Source organism: Nerophis lumbriciformis, linkage group LG17, assembly GCF_033978685.3.
Source record: "Nerophis lumbriciformis linkage group LG17, RoL_Nlum_v2.1, whole genome shotgun sequence".
In the NCBI taxonomy this organism is placed as follows: domain Eukaryota; kingdom Metazoa; phylum Chordata; class Actinopteri; order Syngnathiformes; family Syngnathidae; genus Nerophis; species Nerophis lumbriciformis.
The window spans coordinates 18,572,090-18,597,500 of record NC_084564.2 but is presented as its reverse complement, the minus strand read 5'-3'; the positions used below and the strand labels follow the sequence as shown (position 1 = coordinate 18,597,500).

The 25,411-nt window shown below is 37.1% G+C and overlaps 1 protein-coding gene across 6 annotated transcripts in view; it reads left to right on the top strand.

The window, feature by feature from the left end:
* gramd1bb (GRAM domain containing 1Bb) overlaps positions 1 to 25,411 on the top strand; it is a 294,278-nt gene that overhangs the window by 87,817 nt on the left and 181,050 nt on the right. For all 6 annotated transcript variants that reach the window (XM_072915000.1, XM_072914999.1, XM_072914998.1 and 3 more), the window contains one exon: positions 22,516 to 22,605. In XM_072915000.1, the coding sequence (XP_072771101.1) occupies positions 22,516 to 22,605 (90 nt within the window). The remainder of the gene's footprint in view (positions 1 to 22,515; positions 22,606 to 25,411) is intronic.

The window sequence follows — 25,411 nt, the reverse complement described above, 5'->3', positions numbered from 1 at the left end:
ACACCTGTTAGAGATTTTGTTCAGTTTGAAATGATTGAGAATGTAATGCGATGCAGTTGGATTCATGATTTGTGTCATGTGAAGGAAAAGGAAGTGGATTTATCACATTGTGTTTTTTAGGGGCTGTCAAAGCATCAAAATATTTAATCACGATTAATTGAAATTTTGTTCATAGTTTACTCTAAATTAATCGCAATACCGCAGATAAATATAATTTTTCATCATCAAGTGTACAGGTAATTTCCTGTTTTTTTAAAACTATGACTGGACAATGTGTTTGCGTTAATGACATGTTTATTAAGCATTATGCTTTTTTAAACAGCTCAGCACAAACTGAACATAAACACGCATTTATTGACAATAACTAGAAATGTGCGATAATATCGGCCTGCCAATAAATGCGTTAAAATGTAATATCGGAAATTATCGGTATCGTTTTTTTTATTATCAGTATCGTTTTATTTTATTTTATTTATTTTTTTTATTTTTTTATTAAATCAACATAAAAAACACAAGATACACTTAAAATTAGTGCACCAACCCAAAAAACCTTCCTCCCCAATTTACACTCATTCACACAAAAGGGTTGTTTCTTTCTGTTGTTAATATTCTGGTTTCTACATTATATATCAATATATATCAATACAGTCTGCAAGGGATACAGTCCGTAAGCACACATGATTGTGCGTGCTGCTGGTCCACTAATTGTACTAACCTTTAACAGTTAATTTTAATAATTTTCATTAATTACTAGTTTCAATGTTCTTATATTGCTTTACTTTCTTTCTTATTCAAGAAAATGTTTTTAATTTATTTATCTTGTTTTATTTTATTAATTATTTTTAAAAGTACTTTATCTTCACCATATCTGGTTGTCCAAATTAGGCATGATAATGTGTTAATTCCACGACTGTATATATCGGTTGATATCGGTATCGGTAATTAAAGAGTTGGACAATATCGGATATCGGCAAAAAGCCATTATCGGACATCCCTAACAATAACCCATCCCCTTGTTCGACCCACTGGGAGGTGAGGAGAGGAGTGAGCAGCAGGATAATTTCACCACACCTAGTGTGTGTGTGACTATTAGTGGTACTTTAACTTTAACAAATGGCCTGCATTGCGTTGGTGTCCCACCGACAGAATTTAAGTTCCTGCTGTAGGAGCACTTGCATTCACAGGAGAGCAGCTACAATTTTGGGTTTAAATACCAGTTTCGCACATCAATTACACAAAATGTAAATTGTTAATATGTGATATTTCTACCTGAATACATGCTTCTGATATTCTTTAAAATAAGTGTTGTGCAAGTTAATTGTATTATTGACGCTGCCTGACAATGTCTTAACGGTATCTATTTATTGATAATGTCTAACATTCAGCCTGTTAAACATTATGTAATTGAGTACTATCAACCAGAACATGTTATAAAAGAATAGCCACTTTATTTCAGCCTGCCACAACTCTCAGATGTACAGTTTTAGCAACATTCTCTCTAATATTATGGTTGAACACCTGTTAGAGATTTTGTTCAGTTTGAAATGATTGAGAATGTAATGCGATGCTGTTGGATTCATGATTCGTGTCATGTGAAGGAAAAGAAAGTGGATTTATCACATTGTGTTTTTTAGGGGCTGTCAAAGGATCAAAATATTTAATCACGATTAATTGAAATTTTGTTCATAGTTGACTCAAAATTAATCGAGATATCGCAGATAAATATCATTTTTCATCATCAACAAGTGTACTATAGACAGGTAATTTCCTGTTTTTTTTAAACTATGACTGGACAATGTGTTTGCTTTAATGACATGTTTATTAAGCATTATGCTTTTTTAAACAGCTCAACACAAACTGGACATAAACACGCATTTATTGACAATAATTAGAGATGTCCGATAATATCGGCCTGCCGATATTACCGGCCGATAAATGCGTTAAAATGCAATATCGGAAATTATCGGTATCGTTTTTTTTATTATCGGTATAATTTTTTTATTTTTTTATTTTTTTATTAAATCAACATAAAAAACACAAGATACACTTACAATTATTGCACCAACCCAAAAAACCTTCCTCCCCCATTTACACTCATTCACACTCATTCACACAAAAGGGTTGTTTCTTTCTGGTTCCTACATTATATATCAATACAGTCTGCAAGGGATACAGTCCGTAAGCACACATGATTGTGCGTGCTGCTGGTCCACTAATAGTACTAACCTTTAACAGTTAATTTTACTCATTTTCATTAATTACTAGTTTCAATGTAACTGTTTTTATATTGTTTTACTTTCTTTTTTATTCAAGAAAATGTTTTTAATTTATTTATCTAATTTTATTTTATTAATTATTTTTAAAAGTACCTTATCTTCACCATACCTGGTTGTCCAAATTAGGCATAATAATGTGTTAATTCCACGACTGTATATATCGGTTGATATCGGTATCGGTAATTAAAGAGTTGGACAATATCGGATATCGGCAAAAAGCCATTATCGGACATCCCTAACAATAACCCATCCCCTTGTTCGACCCACTGGGAGGTGAGGAGAGGAGTGAGCAGCAGGATAATTTCACCACACCTAGTGTGTGTGTGACTATTAGTGGTACTTTAACTTTAACAAATGGCCTGCATTGCGTTGGTGTCCCACCGACAGAATTTAAGTTCCTGCTGTAGGAGCACTTGCATTCACAGGAGAGCAGCTACAATTTTGGGTTTAAATACCAGTTTCGCACATCAATTACACAAAATGTAAATTGTTAATATGTGATATTTCTACCTGAATACATGCTTCTGATATTCTCTAAATTAAGTGTTGTACAAGTTAATTGTATTATTGACGCTGCTTGACAATGTCTTAACGGTATCTATTTATTAATAATGTCTAATATTCAGCCTGTTAAACATAATGTAATTAAGTATTACCGGCCAGACCATGTTATAAAAGAATAGCCACTTTATTTCAGCCTACCACAACCCTCAGATGTACAGTATTAGCAACATTGTCTCTAATATTATGATTCAACACTTGTTAAGAGATTTTGTTCAGTTTGAAATGTTTGGGAATGTAATGCGATGCTGTTGGATTCATGATTTGTGTCATGTGAAGGAAAAGGAAGTGGATTTATCACATTGTGTTATTTAGGGGGCTGTCAAAAGATCAAAATATTTGATCACAATTAATCGCAATTTTGTTCATAGTTGACTCAAAATTAATCGCAATATCGCAGATAGATATAATTTTTCCTCTAACGAGTGTATGGACAGGTAATTTCCTGTTTTTTAAAACTATGACTGGACAATTTGTTTGCTTTGATGACATGTTTATTAAACATGATGCTTTTTTAAACAGCTCAACACAAACTGGACATAAACACGCATTTATTGACAATAACAAATTACCTGCATTGCGTTGGTTTACCACCGACAAAATTTTAATTCCTGCTGTAGGAGCACTTGCATTCACAGGAGAGCAGCTACAGTTTTGTGTTTAAATACCAGTTTTGCACATCAATTAAACACAATGTGAATTGTTACGATCATGGTTTGATTGTCAAAGATGTTGGTAATGTAGTCTGTGATATTTCTACCTGAATTAATGCTTCTGATATTCTCTACATTAAGTGTTGTACAAGTTAATTGTATTATTGACGCTGTATGACAATGTCTTAACCGTATCAATTTATTGATAACGTCTAATATTCAGCCTGTTAAACATTATGTAATTGAGTATTATCAACCAGAACATGTTATAAAAGAATAGCCACTTTATTTCAGCCTGCCACAAATCCCCCCTCCCCCCAAAAAATGTTTTAACCAGCATTAATTTAAGTAGAAATATCACAGATTACACTACAAAATATATTTGACAAAGCATGTTCATAATGTAAGATAATTTTATTATATAGCGCTTTTCTTTTGAAGTCAGAAGTGTGTGATTGGTTGAGAAGAGGTATTTTGGCATGTGTTTGACAACAGACAGATTTTAAAAAGTGCCTCTCGACTTCCTGCATGTAGCGTCTCTTTGAGAGCCCTCGTTTTTTTAATAAAAAATTTCAAAAGATATTAGAATTTCAAGCTTTAGTGTTTGTCTAAAAGTAGGTTTCATTAGGTACATGAATAACTGAGGTCTTATCAAAATGCTTGTGTCCGCACAGGGCCAAAAGTTGGGTATTGTGTTTTCCATGGAACGTAAAGACCTATGGAAAGAGCATTCTGAGTGTCTGGCGTAAGACTTCTGGACAGAATTCCAGTTCAAGGCACAGTTTTATAGACAAAACTTCTGGTCTCCTCTTGGATATCCTGTAGGGTAGCGCAATATAGACAATAATTAGTACATACATTTTGTCAGGTTAAAACACTGATGACATCTATGAAACAGACAAGAAGCAAGGAATTAAACAGACAGAATTAAATTTAGCTCATTGAGGAGAAACGTCTGGGCTGTACTCTTTGTACAGTCTTCCACCACGCGCTGACGAAAGGTCGCACGTCTCCTCTTTTATTTGGACTTTCCCTGATTACATGGCAACAGCTGTTTCTAAAGGAAGGGGGGTCGTAAACAGCCTTCGCCTTTGGTTACCAAACAGTTCAAAGAAAAGGTGCCTGGAGGGGGATCAGGTCCTGCTTCCTCTCCGCTTTGTAGATCTCGGGTCAAGACAAAATCTTCCTGTGGACTACAATAGATCAAAGAAACCAACACCTTCATGTCGCTTCCCATCTTACACAGTGGAGTCTTACAAGCCTTTTGATTGGTAAGATCAAAGACAGATTTTGTCTGCTCGCCGGGAACTCATTGAAAGACAAAGTTTTGTGATAACATAGATACAATTATTCTGACACATTTGGCCAAATGTGTAGGATCGTCTAAACTAAATTAAAGTTGCCAAAAAACAGTAGTTGCTCATTACTTTTTGACAGAATAATAGATAGAACCAAGTGTGGAAAGTAACCAACAATTAGCAGTAAAGACCTTGTGGTTAGAGTGTCCGCCCTGAGATCTGTAGGTCATGAGTTCAAACCCTGGCCGAGTCATACCAAAGACTGTAAAAATGGGACCCATTCCCTCCCTGCTTGGCACTCAGCATCAAGGGTTGGAATTGGGGATTAAATCACCAAAATGATTTCCGAGCGCGGCCACTGTTGCTGCTCACTGCTCCCCTCGCCTCCCAGGGGCTGGAACAAGGGGATGGGTCAAATGCACAGGGTAATTTCACCACACCTAGTGTGTGTGTGTGTGTGTGTGTGTGTGTGTGTGTGTGTGTGTGTGTGTGTGTGTGTGTGTGTGTGTGTGTGTGTGTGTGTGTGTGTGTGTGTGACTATCAGTGCTACTTTAACTTTTTAACTTTAAATTAGCAAGCAAATTCACCATAGTTTTGAGGAAATGTATACAACATGAAATGATGCAATATGTTACCGCATACGTCAACAGCTTTGTGACCAGTTTTGAAATGCTTCTATGATCATTTATATGCTAAATAATATACTCTGATACACAAACGTTTGTATATCTGTAGAAGTCGCTTCCTCGCGGTTCCACTGATATACGTCAGAGCAGCCAGGCGTGCAGAGTTGAACAAGTGTTTTATTTTTCAACAAGCTGATCAGATAATCGTTCTCTCCAGGACTTTTCAGTTTCTCCAAAATCCTCCCCATTCTCCTGTTCCCGGCCGCTACTGTTAAAGACAACAGGTGGTTAGATAACTCGTACCACCTGGGAAATCTAATCACCTGTTCAGCTGTGTCTCGCAGCCGGCACTGACACGCCCCTGTCTGTCGGTGCGCTGTCCTCAGCACCATGGACAGGGGCAGCGATCTCCGCTCCTGCAGGCCGCTGGCCACGCCTCCCTCCACAATATCGGAATTGCAGGAAGCTGCAATATATATTGTGATATCGTTTTTAGACCGTATCACCAATTGCTAATATCCAGCATCTTCAGAGGTGTCAGTATTCGCATTTCAATATATGGAAAATGGGGGGAAAGATGTTTTTTAAATGTTGTATTACAAATTGTGATTGAATCAAAAGTTTTGTTATTTAATGATTTTTAATCACTTTATTTTCACAAAATGATAAGTACAGAGAGAATAAAATGGGAGACCTAGACATACTGTATGTACTCTATGTACTCTTATGCATACATATAGTACATACACTCATCCTAATTGCAAAGCATATCATACTCATTTAAATATAGATTTTGTTCTTACCTATACTTATAGTATGTATGTTGGTTAGTTGGTTAGTGTTTAGGTTAAAACTATTCTGCTGGTATTTATATTATAATAGTAATAATTTTATAAATTATTTCCAGGATAGGTGCCCTTTTTTGGCTTGAGTACCTTCTCCCAAAAATGTCTTTGCCTGCATACACTAGAGGTAAGGCTGCGGCTGTTGATTATTCTAGCAATCATGTAATATATCGATTAGTCTGTTCGATTAATAGAGTAATCGGATAAAACACACTTTATAGCCTCAATGCATATTTTTGAGAAAATAGTTGAAATAGACCAAATTAATTCTCCTTGCCATACCCTTCCTTTTTTCTAAGAAATATACAGGTCATCAACATTGAAAATATACACTTTTAACATGTGTGCATTCATTAAAAAAAAAACTTTATAAAAAAAAAAATTTTTCAGCAGGCGTAAACTATGATCATGTATGTTTTGGGCTCTCAATGCGGTCAAGATTAAATCTATTTTTATTAAAACGATTAATCGAAGCAACAGAACACAAATCTAAACTATTTTATAATCACACTAATTGATTGAGTCAAATAATTGTTGCAGCCTTAACTGGAGGAGAAGTGTCTGAGGTAATTAAATTAATCGACTACTTTACCTCCCCAGTTTATATGCTATACTTGTGGCATGAGCTGATGTACAAAATGTGTGACATGTACCTCAAAGCTAGATCCTCAGAGGCCAGTTCCAGTAACACATTCCCTCCTCACACCATCACCATCTCTCAAAGGTATCATTTCTAAATGTGAAATACTGTCATTATTGGTGTAGACCTGCTTCCCTTTTACATTAAGCGCACTGCGGCACTAAGATTCCATGTAGAAGCGCCATGAATAATCCAGGTATTAATGGTTTTGCCATGTACAGGTTTAGGAACGCAGTGTACTCTAACTATTTTCTATCCAGCTTGCCGTAGTCTATTGCAGGGGTGTCCAAACTTTTTGACTGGGGTGCCACATTGGGCTTAAACATTTTGAAAGCTGACTTGCCTGCCAAGTAACTATATATATATATATATATATATATATATATATATATATATATATATATATATATATATATATATATATATATATATATATATAAGAGAAATGCTTGAATTTCAGTGTTCATTTATTTACACATATACACACACATAACACTCATCTACTCATTGTTGAGTTAAGGGTTGAATTGTCCGTCCTTGTTCTATTCTCTGTCACTATTTTTCTAACCATGCTGAACACCCTCTCTGATCATGCATTCTGCTTCGTTTCTTTGTTGTGTGCGCAGTTGTGCACTGCACTCTCTAAAAGCCCTAGACGTTATTGTCACATATGCATGTACAGTAGATGGCAGTATTGTCCTGTTTAAGAGTGTCACAACATTGCTGTTTGCGGCAGACGAACTGCTTTACGGTAGACGAAAACGTGACTGCTGTTGTTGTGTGTTGTTACCGCGCTGGGAGGACGTTAATGAAACTGCCTAACAATAAACCCACATAAGAAACCAAGAACTCGCCTTTGATCATTCTACAGTTATAACGTGATTGGGCAGGCACGTTGTTTATATTGTGGGAAAGCGGACGTGAAAACAGGCTGTCGACACGTCACTCAGGTCCGCATGGAGCTGGAGGGGGCGTGGCCTCCAGCTCCGCCTGAATTTCGGGAGATTTTCAGGAGAAAATTTGTCCCGGGAGGTTTTCGGGAGAGGCGCTGAATTTCGGGAGTCTCCCGGAAAATCCGGGAGGGTTGGCAAGTATCAGTACAGGCCAACAGTTTGGACACACCTTCTCATTCAATTTACGGTGTACATTGTCACTGAAGACATCAATACTTTGAATGAACACATGTGGAGTTATGTATTTAACAAAAAGAGGTGAAATACCTGAAAACATGTTTTATATTCTAGTTTCTTCAAAATAACCACCCTTTGCTCTGATTACTTTTTCGCACACTCTTGGCATTCTCTCGATGAGCTTCAAGAGGTAGTCAACCTGAAATGGTTTTCACTTCACAGGTGTGCTTGAAGCTCATTGAGAGAATGCCAAGAGTGTGCAAAACAGTAATCAGAGCAAAGGGTGGCTATTTTGAAGAAACTAGAATATAAAACATGTTTTCAGTTATTTCACCCTTTTTTGTTAAGCACATAACTCCACATTTTTAGTTTTGATGCCTTCAGTGACAATCTACAATGTAAATAGTCATGAAACTAAAGAAAACGCATGAGGACAAGGTGTGTCCAAACTTTTGGCCTGTACTGTGTGTGTGTGTGTGTGTGTGTGTGTGTGTGTGTGTGTGTGTGTGTGTGTGTGTGTGTGTGTGTGTGTGTGTGTGTGTGTGTGTGTGTGTGTGTGTGTGTGTGTGTGTGTGTGTGTGTGTGTGTGTGTGTGTGTGTGTATATATATAATCGTGAGTATATAATTAATAATTATAATTGGTCATTAAGAGTATGTGAAAATTTGACCCCTACCTTGTTTACTTCAATGACTAAATCCTTAAAAATTGTTTATAAATCAGAAATATTAAGCAGCTAAAATGCGCCAAACGTCTTTTGCATTTTCCCATCACCCCTTGTAATGGATTAAATGGGTGTTGTTTTGAATGTTTCAGGCTGATTGGACGTTTTTTATAATATCCACACACTTCAATGATTAGGGTGTGTTATGTGTGACCACGTTTGTTGAAATTGTGTGCTGTTTTTTTTTTGTTTTTTTCTGCATCATGACTATGGATGGTTGTATGGATTGGGTCATATGAGTAAAATCTGTGCACATGTGCTCATTAATGCAGAAATGTATCCATTGCACACTAGGCGTTTTCACAATGGCAGCCATCAGACTGTTGGCTTCATGAACATTTTATGAAAACATTGCGCCCAGCCAAATTTCTTATAAGATTTCTTCCGTCTTACGGCCCAAAATGAAAACGTCGGCGGGCCAAGCGGCAGCGGGCTCTATATTGAACACCCCTGCTCTATTGTATGCTGTTTTTGCTACCCTCATGGTCGGGTTTAATCATTTCCCTATATTAACAATGTAAGCTTTTGGGGTTGGTTATCAGTGGACATCAAAAATATTTAGGCAAACATTTACTATAAGTATGTCGTCTCTCAAAGGACCCTTACAAACTCGGACTGCTCCTTTAACTGCCCAGGTAATGTGCAAACATGCGAGTATATGTAGTTAATGCAAGACTTTGGTTGTTGGGTGATCTTGTGGACAGAGTGCTGACATGGACATTCTCTCACAGGAATTGTAAGTAACATAAAAATTAAGGACTTTTCACTGTACTGCTTTATGTTCTTGGTATTAGAAATAGGTCAAAGTACAAACCCCGTTTCCATATGAGTTGGGAAATTGTGTTAGATGTAAATATAAATGGAATACAACGATTTGCAAATCCTTTTCAACCCATATTCAATTGAATGCACTACAAAGACAAGATATTTGATGTTCAAACTCCTAAACTTTTTTTTTTTTTTTTGCAAAAAATAATTAACTTAGAATTTCATGGCTGCAACACGTGCCAAAGTATTTGGGAAAGGGCATGTTCACCACTGTGTTACATGGCCTTTCCTTTTAACAACACATTTGGGAACTGAAGAGACACATTTTTTAAGCTTCTCAGGTGGAATTATTTCCCATTCTTGCTTGATGTACAGCTTGAGTTGTTCAACAGTCCGGGGGTCTCCGTTGTGGTATTTTAGGCTTCATAATGCACCACACATTTTTAAGGGGAGACAGGTCTGGACTACAGGCAGGCCAGTCTAGTACCCGCACTCTTTTACTATGAAGCCATGTTGATGTAACACGTGGCTTGGCATTGTCTTGCTGAAATAAGCAGGGGCGTCCATGGTAACGTTGCTTGGATGGCAACATATGTTGCTCCAAAACCTGTATATACCTTTCAGCATTAATGGCGCCTTCACAGGTGTGTAAGTTCTCCATGTCTTGGGCACTAATACACCCCCATACCATAACAGATGCTGGCTTTTCAACTTTGCGCCTATAACAATCCGGATGGTTCTTTTCCTCTTTGGTCCGGAGGACACGACGTCCGCAGTTTCCAAAAACAATTTGAAATGTGGACTCGTCAGACCACAGAACACTTTTCCACTTTGTATCAGTCCATCTTAGATGAGCTCAGGCCCAGCAAAGCCGACTGCGTTTCTGGGTGTTGTTGATAAACGGTTTTCGCCTCGCATAGGAGAGTTTTAACTTGCACTTGCAGATGTAGCGACCAACTGTAGTAGCTGACAGTGGGTTTCTGAAGTGTTCCTGAGCCCATGTGGTGATATCCTTTACACACTGATGTCGCTTGTTGATGCAGTACAGCCTGAGGGATCGAAGGTCACGGGCTTAGCTGCTTACGTGTAGTGATTTCTCCAGATTCTCTGAACCCTTTGATGATATTACGGACCGTAGATGGTGAAATCCCTAAATTCCTTGCAATAGCTGGTTGAGAAAGGTTTTTCTTAAACTGTTCAACAATTTGCTCACGCATTTGTTGACAAAGTGGTGACCCTCTCCCCATCCTTGTTTGTGAATGACTGAGCATTTCACGGAATCTACTTTTATACCCAATCATGGCACCCACCTGTTCCCAGTTTGCCTGTTCACCTGTGGGATGTTCCAAATAAGTGTTGGATGAGCATTCCTCAACTTTATTAGTATTTATTGCCACTTTTCCCAACTTCCTCGTCACGTGTTGCTTGCATCAAATTCTAAAGTTAATGATTATTTGCAACAAAAAAAATGTTTATCAGTTTGAACATCAAATATGTTGTCTTTGTAGCATATTCAACTGAAATTGGGTTGAAAATGATTTGCAAATCAATGTATTCCGTTTATATTTACATCTAACACAATTTCCCAACTCATATGGAAACGGGGTTTGTATAACTGGGTGTTGGTTGTTGTGTGACTGGTTAGTACAAAGTGTAGTTTTCTTCTATGGTCCCAGCTGTCCTCCAGTTTGGGGGAACTGTTTTAAAGTCCAATGAAACATTGAGGGGTTTTTTTATTAAATCTGCTGTGCTTTCCACATGGAGCTTTCAGAATGTTTTAAAGTAGTTAAAGCCCCACTTAAGAACTTTAAGTTTGGGTTGATTTTGGTGGTGCCAGTCGATAGCGGTAGTGTATCGCCAGAAGACCAGATTTCCCATGAGGACTCGCGCATATAGTGTCAAACTGTAATATTGGCAAACATATTAAGTCTCTAATGACTATGCTGATGTTAAATAGCAGACACTGTCAAGAAATGATCTTGGATTGTGCTACAAACATGACGCTACTACCAAGAATGTATCAGGGCGGATGCAGGTCTGAAACAAAGAAAGTTTTTTTTTTGAAGGAAGTAGTGTGGAATTATCACGCTGGTGGTTATTTATTGCTAACTCGCACATTTCCTTAAACTGACATTAACATTAGCAGTTTGATTTGAGCATTGAAAGTCAATCTGAAATACGTCGTCTTCAAGCTCACGCCACTGGGGCAATGTTGATCCTGACTGTCCTTTTCAGCTCAGTTTTTCTTGTTTTGTCTCCTCAGACTAAACCTAAATTAATGCCACGATAGCATTAATTGCACATAGGCATTTTTTCTTCTTGTTTTAGTTTTCTAGTTTTCCGTCTTTTTAACCAATAGGGAAAGGTGGAGTGGCATATGCTGTAAAGCAAGTCAGCACATTTGTGTGGCAGGGTTCCTGCCACCCTTCTCAAAGTCGTTAAGTGCCACTAAAATGACACCGACCCCCATGACAGAGGTGTCATCCAACTAGTTGTAAGTCCATGTATCATCCCAAAAGTTATGAAAATATTTTATGAAGGGTGAAAAATGACTTAGTGTCGCTTTAATGTATCTAACCAATCTGGTCCTTTTTTACGTTGTTTAAAGTGTAAATTAGGACAAATGCTTATCCAGTCTAGCGGACAATTTAGAGGAAAAAGTGTATTTTCCCTACGCACCTAACCACAACACAATATGAAATAATGGTGCATAATGTAATAATGTAATACATGTCCACTTCATTGTGTAATAACGCCCCATTGTGTAATCTGCCACGTTTAGTAATACAATTCTTGAACGCGTGGTTTTAATACATTTATGACGCAAGTTGTAAAAACTTCAAATGAGGCTGCTGCATTAACAACATGCAAGTGGTCATTGATGGAAAAAAAATGTTTGTTCTGTTTCATATTTGTATTGATGTTATTCGTAGTATAGTCTTAGACTTAGACTTCCTTTTTATTGTCATTCAATTTTGAACTTTACAGCACAGATAAGAACGAAATTCCGTTACATAAGCTCATGGTAGTGCAGTTTAAAAAAGCAATAAGGTGCATCTATAAATAAATAAATATATATAAATAATATATAAATATATATATATATAAAATAAATATATATATAAATAAATAAATAGATTACTGTACAGATAAATATATTGCACTTTTCCACATGCGTCCACGTTTATGGATGTATGTTATATTGTCTTTTTTAATCCAGCGAGTTAATCCATTTTGGGGGGAGTTGAGGGAATAATTTAATTATGATGAGTTCAAGAGTCTTACGGCCTGAGGGAAGAAGCTGTTACAGAACTTGGATGTTCTGCTTCGGAGGCTGCGAAACCTCTTTCTAGAGTCCAGCAGTGAAAACAGTCCTTGGTGGGGGTGGGAGGAGTCTTTGCAGATGTTCTGAGCCCTGGTCAGGCAGCGGCTTTTTGCAATCTCCTGGATAGGAGGAAGAGGAGTCCTGATGATCGTTTCCGCCGTCCTCACCACTCTCTGGAGAGACTTCCAGTCTGAGGCATTGCAGGCTCCAGTCCAGACAGAGATGCTGTTGGTCAACAGGCTCCCTATAGTGCCTCTAGAATGTGGTGAGAATGGGGGGAGGAAGCTGTGCTCTTTTCAGCCGACGCAAAAAGTGCATGCGCTGCTGAGCTCTTTTTACAAGAGCTCCGGTGTGTAGGGACCAGGTTATATTGTCAGTGGGGTAAAGCAGTGTTTTTCAACCACTGTGCCGTGAGATAGTGCCTGGTGTACCGTGGGAGATTGTCTAATTTCACCTATTTGGGGTAAAAAAAAAAATTTTTGCAAACCAGTAATTATAGTTGGCAAATGATGTGTTGTTGAGTGTCGGTGCTGTCTAGAGCTCGGCAGAGTAACCGTGTAATAAAAAAGCTAATTGCTTTGTAGATATCGGAAACAGCGGGAGGCAGCGTGCAGGTATTTAATGCTTAAACAAAAAATAAACAAAAGGTAAGTGCCCCTAAGAAAAGGCATTGAAGCTTAGGGAAGGCTATGCAGAATGAAACTAAAACTGAACTGGCTACCAAGTAAACAAAAACAGAATGCTGGACGACTGCAAAGACTTACTGTGGAGCAAAGACGGCGTCCACAATGTACACCCGAACATGACATGACAATCGACAATGTTCCCACGAAGAAGGAAAAAAACAAAGTAGATGCGGGAAATATCGCTCAAAGGAAGACATGAAACTGCTACAGGAAAACACCAAAAAAGGAGATAAAGTCACCAAAATAGGAGCGCAAGACAAGAACTAAAACACTACACACAGGAAAACAGCAAAAAAGTCCAAATAAGTCAGGGGGGGATGTGACAGTACACCTACTTTGAGACAAGAGCTACATTGATGCATGCTTGGTTATGGTTTAAAGTCATATCCAACAATTGTGACAACGACTTTTTACTGTCAACTGAGTTTTGTTTTTTAATGATTTCTGCTGGTGGTGTGCCTCCGCATTTTTTCAACGCAAAAAATGTGCCTCGGCTCAAAAAAGGTTGAAAAACACTGGTGTATAGCATAGTATTATAACCAGAGGTGGGACCAAGTCATTGTTTTGCAAGTCACAAGTAAGTCTCAAGTCTTTGCCCTCAAGTCCGAGTCAAGTCCCGAGTCAAGACAGGCAAGCCCCGAGTCAAGTCCAAAGTCAAGACTGGAAAGTCTCAAGTCAAGTCCTAAGTCCTGCATTTTGAGTTTCGAGTCCTTTCAAGTCCTTTTAACCACAGACTAATATATTAACACAGATTGTGTATGCTTTTCAAACGCTGTATGTATTTATTAAAACAAGTGCATTTTAAATTGCAGGAAAGAAAATTGTGCTGACATTGCACTTTATAATAGCACTATTAACCAGTCATTTTAAACATTAACTCATTCCTTTACAGAACAAACACATTGAAAAATAAAGTGCAAATGTACTTATTTGTACAAAAGTGTTAACATTGAAAAAACATGACATATACGTGAACATAACAAAAAAGTTGTACTTTTTATATGTCAGGGCCCTATGCTGCATTGCATCTGCAAAAGACCAAATTAGCCAAGAGTCTGTCAGTCATTTGTGCACGATGGGGGCGTAGTATGATGCCACCATGGCTGAAAACTCGCTCCACTGGAGCACTGGAGGCAGGCACTGCCAAGACTCTCATGGCCACTCGGAACAGTGAAGGAAGAGTCTTCATGTTCAATGCCCAGAACAAAAGTGGGGAGAGAGTTGTTTTGGGTTGGTGCACTACTTGTAAGTGTATCTTGTGTTTTTTATGTTGATTTAATTAAAAAAAGAAAAAAAAAAAAATTATTTCTTGTGCGGCCCGATACCAATCGATCCACGGACCAGTACCGGGCCGCGGCCCGGTGGTTGGGGACCACTGAGGTAAACAACCAACAGTATGTCAGAAAGCAAGCTAAAACGGTACACATATTCATAATATAGTATACATTTTAACTGACCTTTATTTTACTATTTTTGTCTTTTTTTAGGTGGCTAAAATATGCGGTGCTGCTGACCGCCGTCTAACGTTACGTGTGATATATTGACTAACGTAACCCTGCTTAAAAAAAATCACTGAACAAAAAGTATGAATAAGGTAGTGAACTGCAACAGATTCCCGTGTTTGCAATAACGTTATAACGTTAGCAGTGAGTTTACAGCCTCACTGATTTAACTACACAGCAAATAAAAGTCACGTTACTTAGCCAATAAACGTTATCTTACATTCAAAACTTACCGTTCTTTGTGCAACTTCAAATGCCGGACGAAGTTGGAAGTTGTTGCCTCTCCATCAGTAATTTTCGAACCGCATGTGTTGCATACTGCAAACCGTTTTGTGTTGACCACCTCGTAATTTTTATACCCAAACAAAATTATTTTAGGTATCATTTTTTGTTCACTGGCGTGTGGTTTGGACATGTCTTCTTCGTTGGTTGTCCTGCAATTTGATTGGATGAATGCTGTGTGATGAAAACAAAGTAGATCTAATTTGATTGGCTGTTGTACTGAGACCACACCAGCTGACACACGCAACGCTGATAGACAAGTACACAATGAAAAATACGGCGCGCTCCCGAATAACTTTTTCATCTTTGGGTTTTGGGGAAAGTAGCAAGTCATGTCAAGTCATGTCAATTCAAAAGGCTCAAGTCCAAGTGAAGTCACAAGTCATTGATGTTAAAGTCTAAGTCGAGTTGCAAGTCTTTTTACATTTTGTCAAGTCGAGTCTAAAGTCATCAAATTCATGACTCGAGTCTGACTCGAGTCCAAGTCATGTGACTCGAGTCCACACCTCTGATTATAACATAATCCATATTGCATGAGTGTATGTCTTCCAATATTTCAGTGCACTTGTCATTTTCATGTCAGTAATACTTCTGTCTCTTGCTTGCAATCACATGTTCCATTACAATCAATAGTTAGATTTAATTTATGTTTGACGAAGAAAACATCCTAATACATTTGTTTAATGTTTTTATTCTAAATAAAGATGATCTATTATGCAAAACCAACTTTTCATATTTATTGGTACCTGCTGTTGTGCATTTAGGATCTGCATAAGGTCCCCGAAATTTTTAAATCAAACCACAGAGATATTTATAAAATAATATTGCCTTCCTTCATAATTCCTCCAAACAAAGTGTTTGGAATTTACTCTGATTCTAAGTTGTTTGCGCTGCAACGTCATATAATCAAAAATTTACCCAAAGTGTTTTGCGCGAGTCTGACATTGTAGTCGATAATTCCTTCTTTTTCTCTTTCCTCTTGTTGTGGGGCAGACTGGCTCGTACATGCACATGCATCCTCTGCTGTGGTCATGTCCAATACAAAGTAGCATATTGTTCTCACTTACATATGCCAGTAGACTCCATATGGAAGCGCTAAAAACTACAACATGGCAGGGGGAAGATCTTCGCTGTCGAAGTGGAGGCACGTAAATAAATTGGCGCATCCTGAAGAAACGGTCAGAAAACAGCTTGAAAATGGTCTTTAAAACATAATCTATGCAACATTTTGACCAAAGAACCAGCAGGTAGACCACAAGAAAGTGTTTCAAATATAAAAATAATCATGATATGACCCCTTTACGGCATCTAAATCAACGGTTTATAAGATAATGCACCAAATTGTTCCGTTCTATTACCAAAAAAAAAGGGCAGCACCCACATTTTGTAATGTCTGCAACATGTAAAAAGATATTACAAAATTTGTCAAAAGTTTATTGCAGCATGTGTTCAAGAATATTTTTACAAAATGTGTCAGATTATTGCAAAATACGGCTTCATTACAAAATGTGGTGAACATTATTACATAATAATAATACATTTTATTTGGTATAGCGCGTTTCAGAGTACTCTTTACAGGATAAAAAAATTAAAATACAAAACAGTTCAAAGTAATAATAATATAAAAGCAGTACATTGTAAATGCGTTGTTACACACCTCAGTCAAACAGTTAAATTATACAACAAATTTACCCCTTTCTGATTACACTACCAACAGATTCTTTATTAAATTAATATCACATATTTACCCTTTTCCTTTACTATTTAATAATAATCATTTTCTTAAAAACATCGGTAATAACACAAGAAGTAAGGATGTAATGGTATGAAAATTTCACATTACAGTTATTGTGACCAAATTTATCACGGTTATTATTATTACCGCGGTATTGTTGAACATAGTCCCACTGTTAGAAAACCCAGCTAGTGGTTTAGTCTTACTGTAGTATTTTAACTGTTTTAATGGTTAAGCTTGTATTGTTTTAAATATTGGTTTGTACTTTAGCACTTTACGATTTCTTCAAAAGAAAAGTGCACAATAAATACAATGTATTATGTATGATTTCTGGCAGGCATTGTGGCATCCTTCTCTGTTCAGCAGTCCTTGAACTCACCGTGAAAACACTTTGTCTCATATTCCTCCGAGTATAGAACAATCACTCTGCTAAGAGAGCACAGCTTGCAGGTTCAATGTGCACAATTGAATAGCTCAGTTGCTGTAATGTGTTTATCTAAGTTTAAATTGATTTATATTGTTTGTTAATAGAGAAAGACACTAATGTCTCTTGTTTTCATGTTGGCATGTAAAGCTGGCGGGCTGGCGCCATTCAGTCTTGAGTTTATAAAAAAAAAAAAAAAAATGCCATTATCAATCACGTTTTTTCCATAATTTTGAGTTAAAACGGTTATACTAACCGTCTGGATTTTTTATCATTAATACAGTTTATCGTTACATGCCTGACAGGAAGTGATGTATGGGGATGTGATGTTTCTTTATACTTCTTTTTATAGACATGTTGAATTGTAAATGTGATGTACTTCAATGTCATACTGTTAATAAGCATGAAACAAAACGAATGATTTTAATTACAAAATCCTACAATGTTTCTTGCCACAATAAAATAACCACATTCTATAAAAAAAAATCAGAATATGATTATACACTCACATTAACTACATAATAGCATCACTTATTAAAAAAAAACAAAAAAACACTTCACTAATCTATCCCCAGTCTGACAGGATAGCCAATGACTTACAAGCATGAGTCAGCCACAGTTTCCTATTAAGTCAAAGTCAACCGGGTTTAACAGGTCTTAAAACCGAAAGGGAAGTATAACTTGCGGGTCCAAAGATTTACAGTCTCGAGCTGTGCATGACTTTCACGATCCCAAACATCAGCAAAGACCGAGCAGGTGACCAGCCGGTGATCCGATGGTGTGTCCGCTGCAGTGTCTGAAAGGACTGGATACAGTATTAATGACGTTAGCAGCTGAGGGCTGGACAATGACTGAATGTAGAATGTAAGATGCATGCAAGCAGATGGAGATGGATGATTGGTGAACTGGAAAACAGGAAACAGATTCACTTGATTGGAAACATTGTGTATTTTCATTTAACGGCTGATAAAACCACATTTCCTTGGTTTTAATCACAGGTGTCGCGATGCAATTTGTTTCATTTTCGATACAATAGCAATATATGAGCATTCAGTATTGGCCGATACCAATATGGATTTGATACGTTATAAGCAGTATTCATTTATTATTTTGTTGTGTGTTGAATGTTAGAAAAGACTTAAGATGGAAGTTAATTGGTGTCTTTATTACCAAAACCTTTTCTTCTTTTTTTTTTTACACTGAATTTATCTATCTGAATGTTTTGCGTTTTGATAATTTTGTATTTTTATAATTATTTTTACATCAGAGTATGCTGAGCAATTTGTTTTAATTTTCAGTTTGATAGCAACAAAGAAGCATTCAGTATTGGCCAATACTGATATGGATTTGATGCAAAGTCAGCAGGAATCATTCATTTATTATTTTGTTGTGTGAATGTTAGAAACGACTTTACTTTACTTTACAATTGGTGTCTTTATCAACCAAAACTGTTTCTTTTTTCTTTTTTTTTACACTGAATTTATGGAACTTCATGTTTTGAGTTTTTAGAATTTTTTTACATCGAAGTATGCTGACAATTCAATTCAATAAAAGAGCAAAATGTTCCTGTTTATATAATTGAAAGAGAGAAATTTGCATACATAAATTTAGCGTAAAAAAAGCTTTGGTAATAAACCTCCATACTTGACCAAGTGATATTACTCAGGGACGTACACTGTCCTTAAGTGGAGACTTTGTGTCTGTAATTAATATACAACTATAATTATTTGATACTTGTGTAAATTGACAAATATGCTGTTTTGCACTGAAATATTGTTACATATGTCTGGCTTGTGTGCTTAGCTGTTGTGTAGCTGCTAGCTCCTAGTAGCCCAAAGCCTACCATGTTTACCTTTTTATAAATGATATCACTAAAATACAAGAAAAGACCAACCTTGTGTGTTTATTGGAGGACTTTTTATTAATTTTTTTACACTGAATTTATCTTACTGAATGTTTTGCGTTTTGATAATTTAGTATTTTTACAATTATTTTTATATTTGAGTATGCCGAACTTTTCTTTTTTTCATTTTCACTATGATAGCAATATAGGAGCATTCTGGCCAATATCGCTATAGATTTGATGCAATGTCAACAGGAATCGTTCATTTATTATTTTGTTGTGTGGAATGTTAGAAATGACTTTACTACAGAGTACACTGAATTTATGAAACTGAATGTTTTGTGTTTTTATCATTTCAAAGTATGCAGACAAAAGTGTGAGCAAAATGTGCGTGTTTAAGTAATTAAAAGAGAGAAATTTGCATACATAAATTTAGCGTAAAAAAAAGCTTTGGTAAGAAAAAAAACATACTTGACCAAGTTAAATTACTCAAAGACTTAGCTGTCCTTAAGTGGAGACTTTGTATCTGTAATTAATATACAATTATAAATATTTAATACTTGTTTAAATTGACAAATATGCTGTTTTAGACTGAAATATCGTTCAATCAAGTATGTTCAATTTCGTATGTCTGGCTTGTGTGCTTAGCTGTTGTGTAGCTGCTAGCTCCTAGTAGCCCAAAGCCTACCATGTTTACCTTTTTATAAATGATATCACTAAAATACAAGAAAAGACCAACCTTGTGTGTTTATTGGAGGACTTTATTTTTATTTATTTTTTTTTTACACTGAATTTATGTAACAATGTTTTGCGTTTTTATAATTTAGCATTTTTACAATAATTTTTACATCAGATTATCCTGAACTTTTTTTTTTTCATTTTCAGTATGATAGCAATATAAGATCATTCAGTATTGGCCAATATCGCTATAGATTTTATGCAATGTCAGCAGGGATCGTTATTTTCTTCTTTTTGTTGTGTGGAATGTTAGAAACAACTTTACTACAGAGGTTAATTTGTGTCTTTGTTACCAAAGCTGTTTCTTTTTTACACTGAATTTATGAAACTGAATGTTTTGTGTTTTTATAATTTCAAAGTATGCAGACAATTCAATTAAAAAAAAAAAAATGTGCATGTTTAAATAATTAAAAGAGAGAAATTTGCATACATAAATTTAGTGTAAAAAAAAAAGCTTTGGTAAGAAAAAAAACATACTTGACCAAGTGAAATTACTCATAGACTTAGCTGTCCTTAAGTGGAGACTTTGTATCTGTAATTAATATACAACTATAAATATTTGATACTTGTTTAAATTGACAAATGTGCTGTTTTACACTGCAATATTGTTCAATTAAGTATGTTCCATTACAAATGACTGCTTGTGTGCTATTGTGTGCTTAGCTGTTGTGTAGCTGCTAGCTCCTAGTAGCCCATAGCCTACCATGTTTACCTTTTTATAAATGATATCACTAAAATACAAGAAAAGACCAACCTTGTGTGTTTATTGGAGGACGTTTAGATGTTAACTGGCTGTCCAGCTTTGCACACTCATACACGCAGCAGGACTGTTTGTATCGGAGCGTTTAGATGTAATCCGACATCAGTATCAAGTTTTAGCCATGGATTGACTGTATATTTTAATGTCTAATGTGACAGGGGAATCGTTCTCTGTATGTGCTGAACTCCTGTTTCCATGTCCTACTGAGCAGAAAAGTTCTCACACTGCGGATGTGGTTTATTTATAGCATGCTGTGTTCTAATCTAGACAGCAAACCAGATTGAATCAAAGGCGCCTCTGCTGGTCGCAGCCAAGTAGTGCACTCCCATTTTTCTCATTTATTTCAAGTCACGATTAATCGTCACTTAATTCCACACAATGAGCAATTATTATGCCCATAACTAAAGTAAACAATGTATTTATTCTCTTATTTGATCTTCTTTGGTGATTAAAATGCATTTTTATGTAAGCAACAGTACCCAGCTGTCAAAGTCAAAAGCACACTTGCATTAATTGCACATGAGCAATAAATGTGTTGGTAAAAAAGGCGTTCTCGTAAATAATGATTTAATAGATCTAATGTAGAATAATTTAAGTACCGTATTTTTCGGAGTATAAGTCGCACCGGAGTATAAGTCGCACCTGCCGAAAATGCATAATAAAGAAGGAAAAAAACATATATAAATCGCACTGGAGCCCGGCCAAACTATGAAAAAAAACTGCGACTTATAGTCCGAAAAATACGGTAATATTAAAAATATTGATTTAAAAAAAAAAAATCATACATAGGCTCCGGCACCCCCCACAACCCGAAAGGGACAAGCGGTAGAAAATGGATGGATGGATACACTATGTTCACTGTTCGTCATTTAATTCAGACATGAAATAGCTAATTATTATATGCAACATGTAACTAATGTTGTACAGGAAACAGGATTTTTTTTTTGTTTTTTTTTGTTTTTTTGTTTTACTTAATTTTTATGCAAATGCCTGAGCAAAATCTGATGGTGGAACAAACATGTTTTGAATCTTATTTGTAAATAACTGGTTCAGATCATGATAATAATGATTTACTCGTCTTTTTTAATTTTATTTTATTTGGCTCCTCTAAAAGTACAATTTAATAGTAAAAAAAAAATGGATGGATGGATGATATAAATTGCCAGCAGACTGTAGTACACAGTGTAGTTCTTATAGACGTCATTTAGCCCCCTCTAGTGTCAGGATGAGATTTGTGCAGGTCAAGTTGTATAAATCTTTGCAAACAACCCACTTGCCACATCATTATTTAGAGAAATATTATGAATATCAAGTATTTTAATCATTCATCCTTTATATATATATATATATATATAATAATTTTTGCGTAGTCTTTTTTATGCATTTAGTTGCACTTTCGTGCCTCAGATGAGTCTGTGTTAGTCAGTGTACATGAAGTAAGTTATATTGAGCTGATTCAGCTATAACTACAACACATTTAGGGCAGCTTGATAAATAACGCCACAGCCTTTCCCCCACTGGGCCAAATGTGTGGTGATGCAAAAATAATCCCCCCATGAATAACAAGGACAGCATTCTGTGTCCTACATGCTGCAAATCTGCATCTATTTAACTTCCCACCTGTTTTGCTGCCCTGTGTGCAGGTGCAAATATGTCATAGTTAGACAACTGACAACTTGACTTCTCTCGTGTGTCTACAGCAGCCAGCAGAGCAGCCAGCAGAGCAGCCAGCAGAGCAGCCATGAAGATGACACCACGCGCTTCTTGACTCCGTTAATCCGAGAGGAGAGGTGAGCACCACGTGCGAAACGCGTTCGGTAAAAGTTTCTCCAACTGCTACGCAGGCTCCATCTCGTTATACATATGAAATAATTGGACAAACACAATTAACTGAAATTGCATTCCAACTACAGTTTACTCAGCGGCAAAAATAAATGTTTTACTCAACTCATACATGGAGAGCCAATTACCATATTTTCCAGAAAATAGGGCGCACCTATGGTATGATCTTTTTTCATATATAAGGCGCACCGGATTATAGGGCGCATTAAAGGAGTCATATTGTTTGGTTTTGGTTTTTAAATGGAAAACACTTCCTTGTGGTCTACATCAGTGTTTTTCAACCACTGTGCCGCGCTAGTGTCGTGAGATACAGTCTGGTGTGCCGTGGGAGATGATTTAATTTCACCTATTTGGGTTAAAAATATTTTTTGCAAACCAGTTATTATAGTCTGCAAATTATGTGTTGTTGAGTGTCTGTGCTGGTCTAGAGCTCGGCAGAGTAACCGTGTAATACTCTTCCATATCAGTAGGTGGCAGCCGGTAGCTAATTGCTTTGTAGATGTCGGAAACAGTGGGAGGCAGAGTGCAGGTAAAAAGGTATCTAATGCTTAAACCAAAAATAAACAAACGGTGAGTGCCCCTAAGAAAAGGCATTGAAGCTTAGGGAAAGAAACTAAAACTGGACTGGCTACAAAGTAAACAAAAACAGAATGCTGGACGACAGCAAAGACTTACTGTGGAGCAAAGACGGCGTCCGCAAAGTACATCCGAACATGACATGACAATCAACAATGTCCCCACAAAGAAGAATAAAGACAACTGAAATATTCTTGATTGCTAAAACAAAGTAGATGCGGGAAATATCGCTCAAAGGAAGACATGAAACTGCTACAGGAAAAAACCCCAAAAAAGAGAAAAAGCCACCAAAATAGGAGCGCAAGACAAGAAGTAAAACACTACACACAGGAAAACAGCAAAAAAGTCTAAATAAGTCAGGGTGTGATGTGACAGGTGGTGACAGTATACCTACTTTGAGACAAAAGGTATAGTGATGCATGCTTGGTTATGCTTTAAAGTCATATTCAACGACTTTTTGCTGTCAACTGAGTTTCGTTATTTAATGATTTATGCTAGTAGTGTGCCTCCGCATTTTTTCAACACAGAAAATGTGCCTTGGCTCAAAAAAGGTTGAAAAACACTGGTCTACATATTGTTTATTGTTTATTGAATGGATCCCCATTAGCTGACGCCAAGGGGACTTCTAGTCTTCCTGGGGTCCATATAGGAGCATACAAAATTAAAATACAAAGAATACATGCATTAACAGACATTATACAATGGAAAAATACAACATAAGATAAAAAGCTAGTTAAATAACATGTAATGGTGGCTCTTTGGTCAAAATGTTGCATAGATTTATGTTTTACAGATCATCTTAAAGCTGCTTTCTGACAGTCGCTTCCGGATGCGCCGTTTTGTAGGCGGGCTTATTTACGTGGCTCACCTTTGGCAGCGTCTTCTCCCCCGTCATCTTTGTTGTAGCGGTGTAGCGTGCAAGGACGGGAGTGGAAGAAGTGTCAAAAGATGGAGCTAACTGTTTTAATGATATTCAGACTTTACTTCAATCAATAACGGAGCAACATCTCCTCATCCGGAAACAACAACAAAGCCGGAAATGTGTCCCGTGCAAAACCGTCCGACCGGAACTCTCTATTAACTAAAGTTCCTTGGGTGAATAAGGTAATGGATCTCGTTAATAGTGTGAGAGTCCAGTCCATAATGGGGCCAGCAGGTCACCCTCGCGTGACAACTGTGTTCTCACTATTTTAGCTACATTTTTTGTTCCTACCAGTGATGTGCGGTGAGGTTCATGGCTGGTGAGGCACTGACTTAATCACAGTCAGATTTACAACGATTTGATTGGCAGCAGTTAACGGGTTATGTTTAAAAGCTCATACCAGCATTCTTCCCTGCTTGGCACTCAGCATCAAGGGTTGGAATTGGGGGTTAAATCACCAAAAATTATTCCCGGGCGCAGCACCACTGCTGCCCACTGCTCCCCTCACATCCCAGGGGGTGATCAAGGGATGGGGCAAATGCAGAGGACAAATTTCACCACACCTAGTGTGTGTGTGACAATCATTGGTACTTTAACTTAACTTTAACTTTACACATACAAACTGTAGCACACAAAAAAGCACATTTAATTTAAAAAAAACGTTATTATGGTCTTACCTTTACTTATAAGTGCGGGAACAGTGGTGTTCGTGTTGGAGGAGTTGTGAATGAATGAAATATGAAATCCGTGCTAAAGTTTGCAGGTGTACCTAATGTTGTGTCCCTGCAGTCGTTCACGGCTCCTCCGGCGTGAGTATTGTTGTTTTTGCACTTTTTGGCTTCTTGTTAAGTGACTTTTTTTGGGTGGATTCGGTCTTGCACGTGGAGGGTTTGGGTGTGGGTTTTGGTTGGTGTGGCGCTCCCGTCGGGGGGTGCACTCTGCGGCGGAGGTGCATTAACCGGCACCAGGATGGGGGATTACGCGAGCCTCACACAGTGCGTCTTCGCAGCCGTTTTATGATTGCTTAGCACAAGAAATACGTTACACACATACAGTTGTTGACAAAATACACTGTACATTATATACCTAAGCTAACTAAACTATAGAAATGTATAATATAATTCATATAGCAATACGGTCTCACTGCACAGCAGGCCAGCAGTTAGCCGAGTCATTGCGCAATCCATGGTGAGGCTCAACTGAGTGACGTGCCTCAACTGGCTGCTGATCACCGCACCGTCTCTTCTCAGTATTTG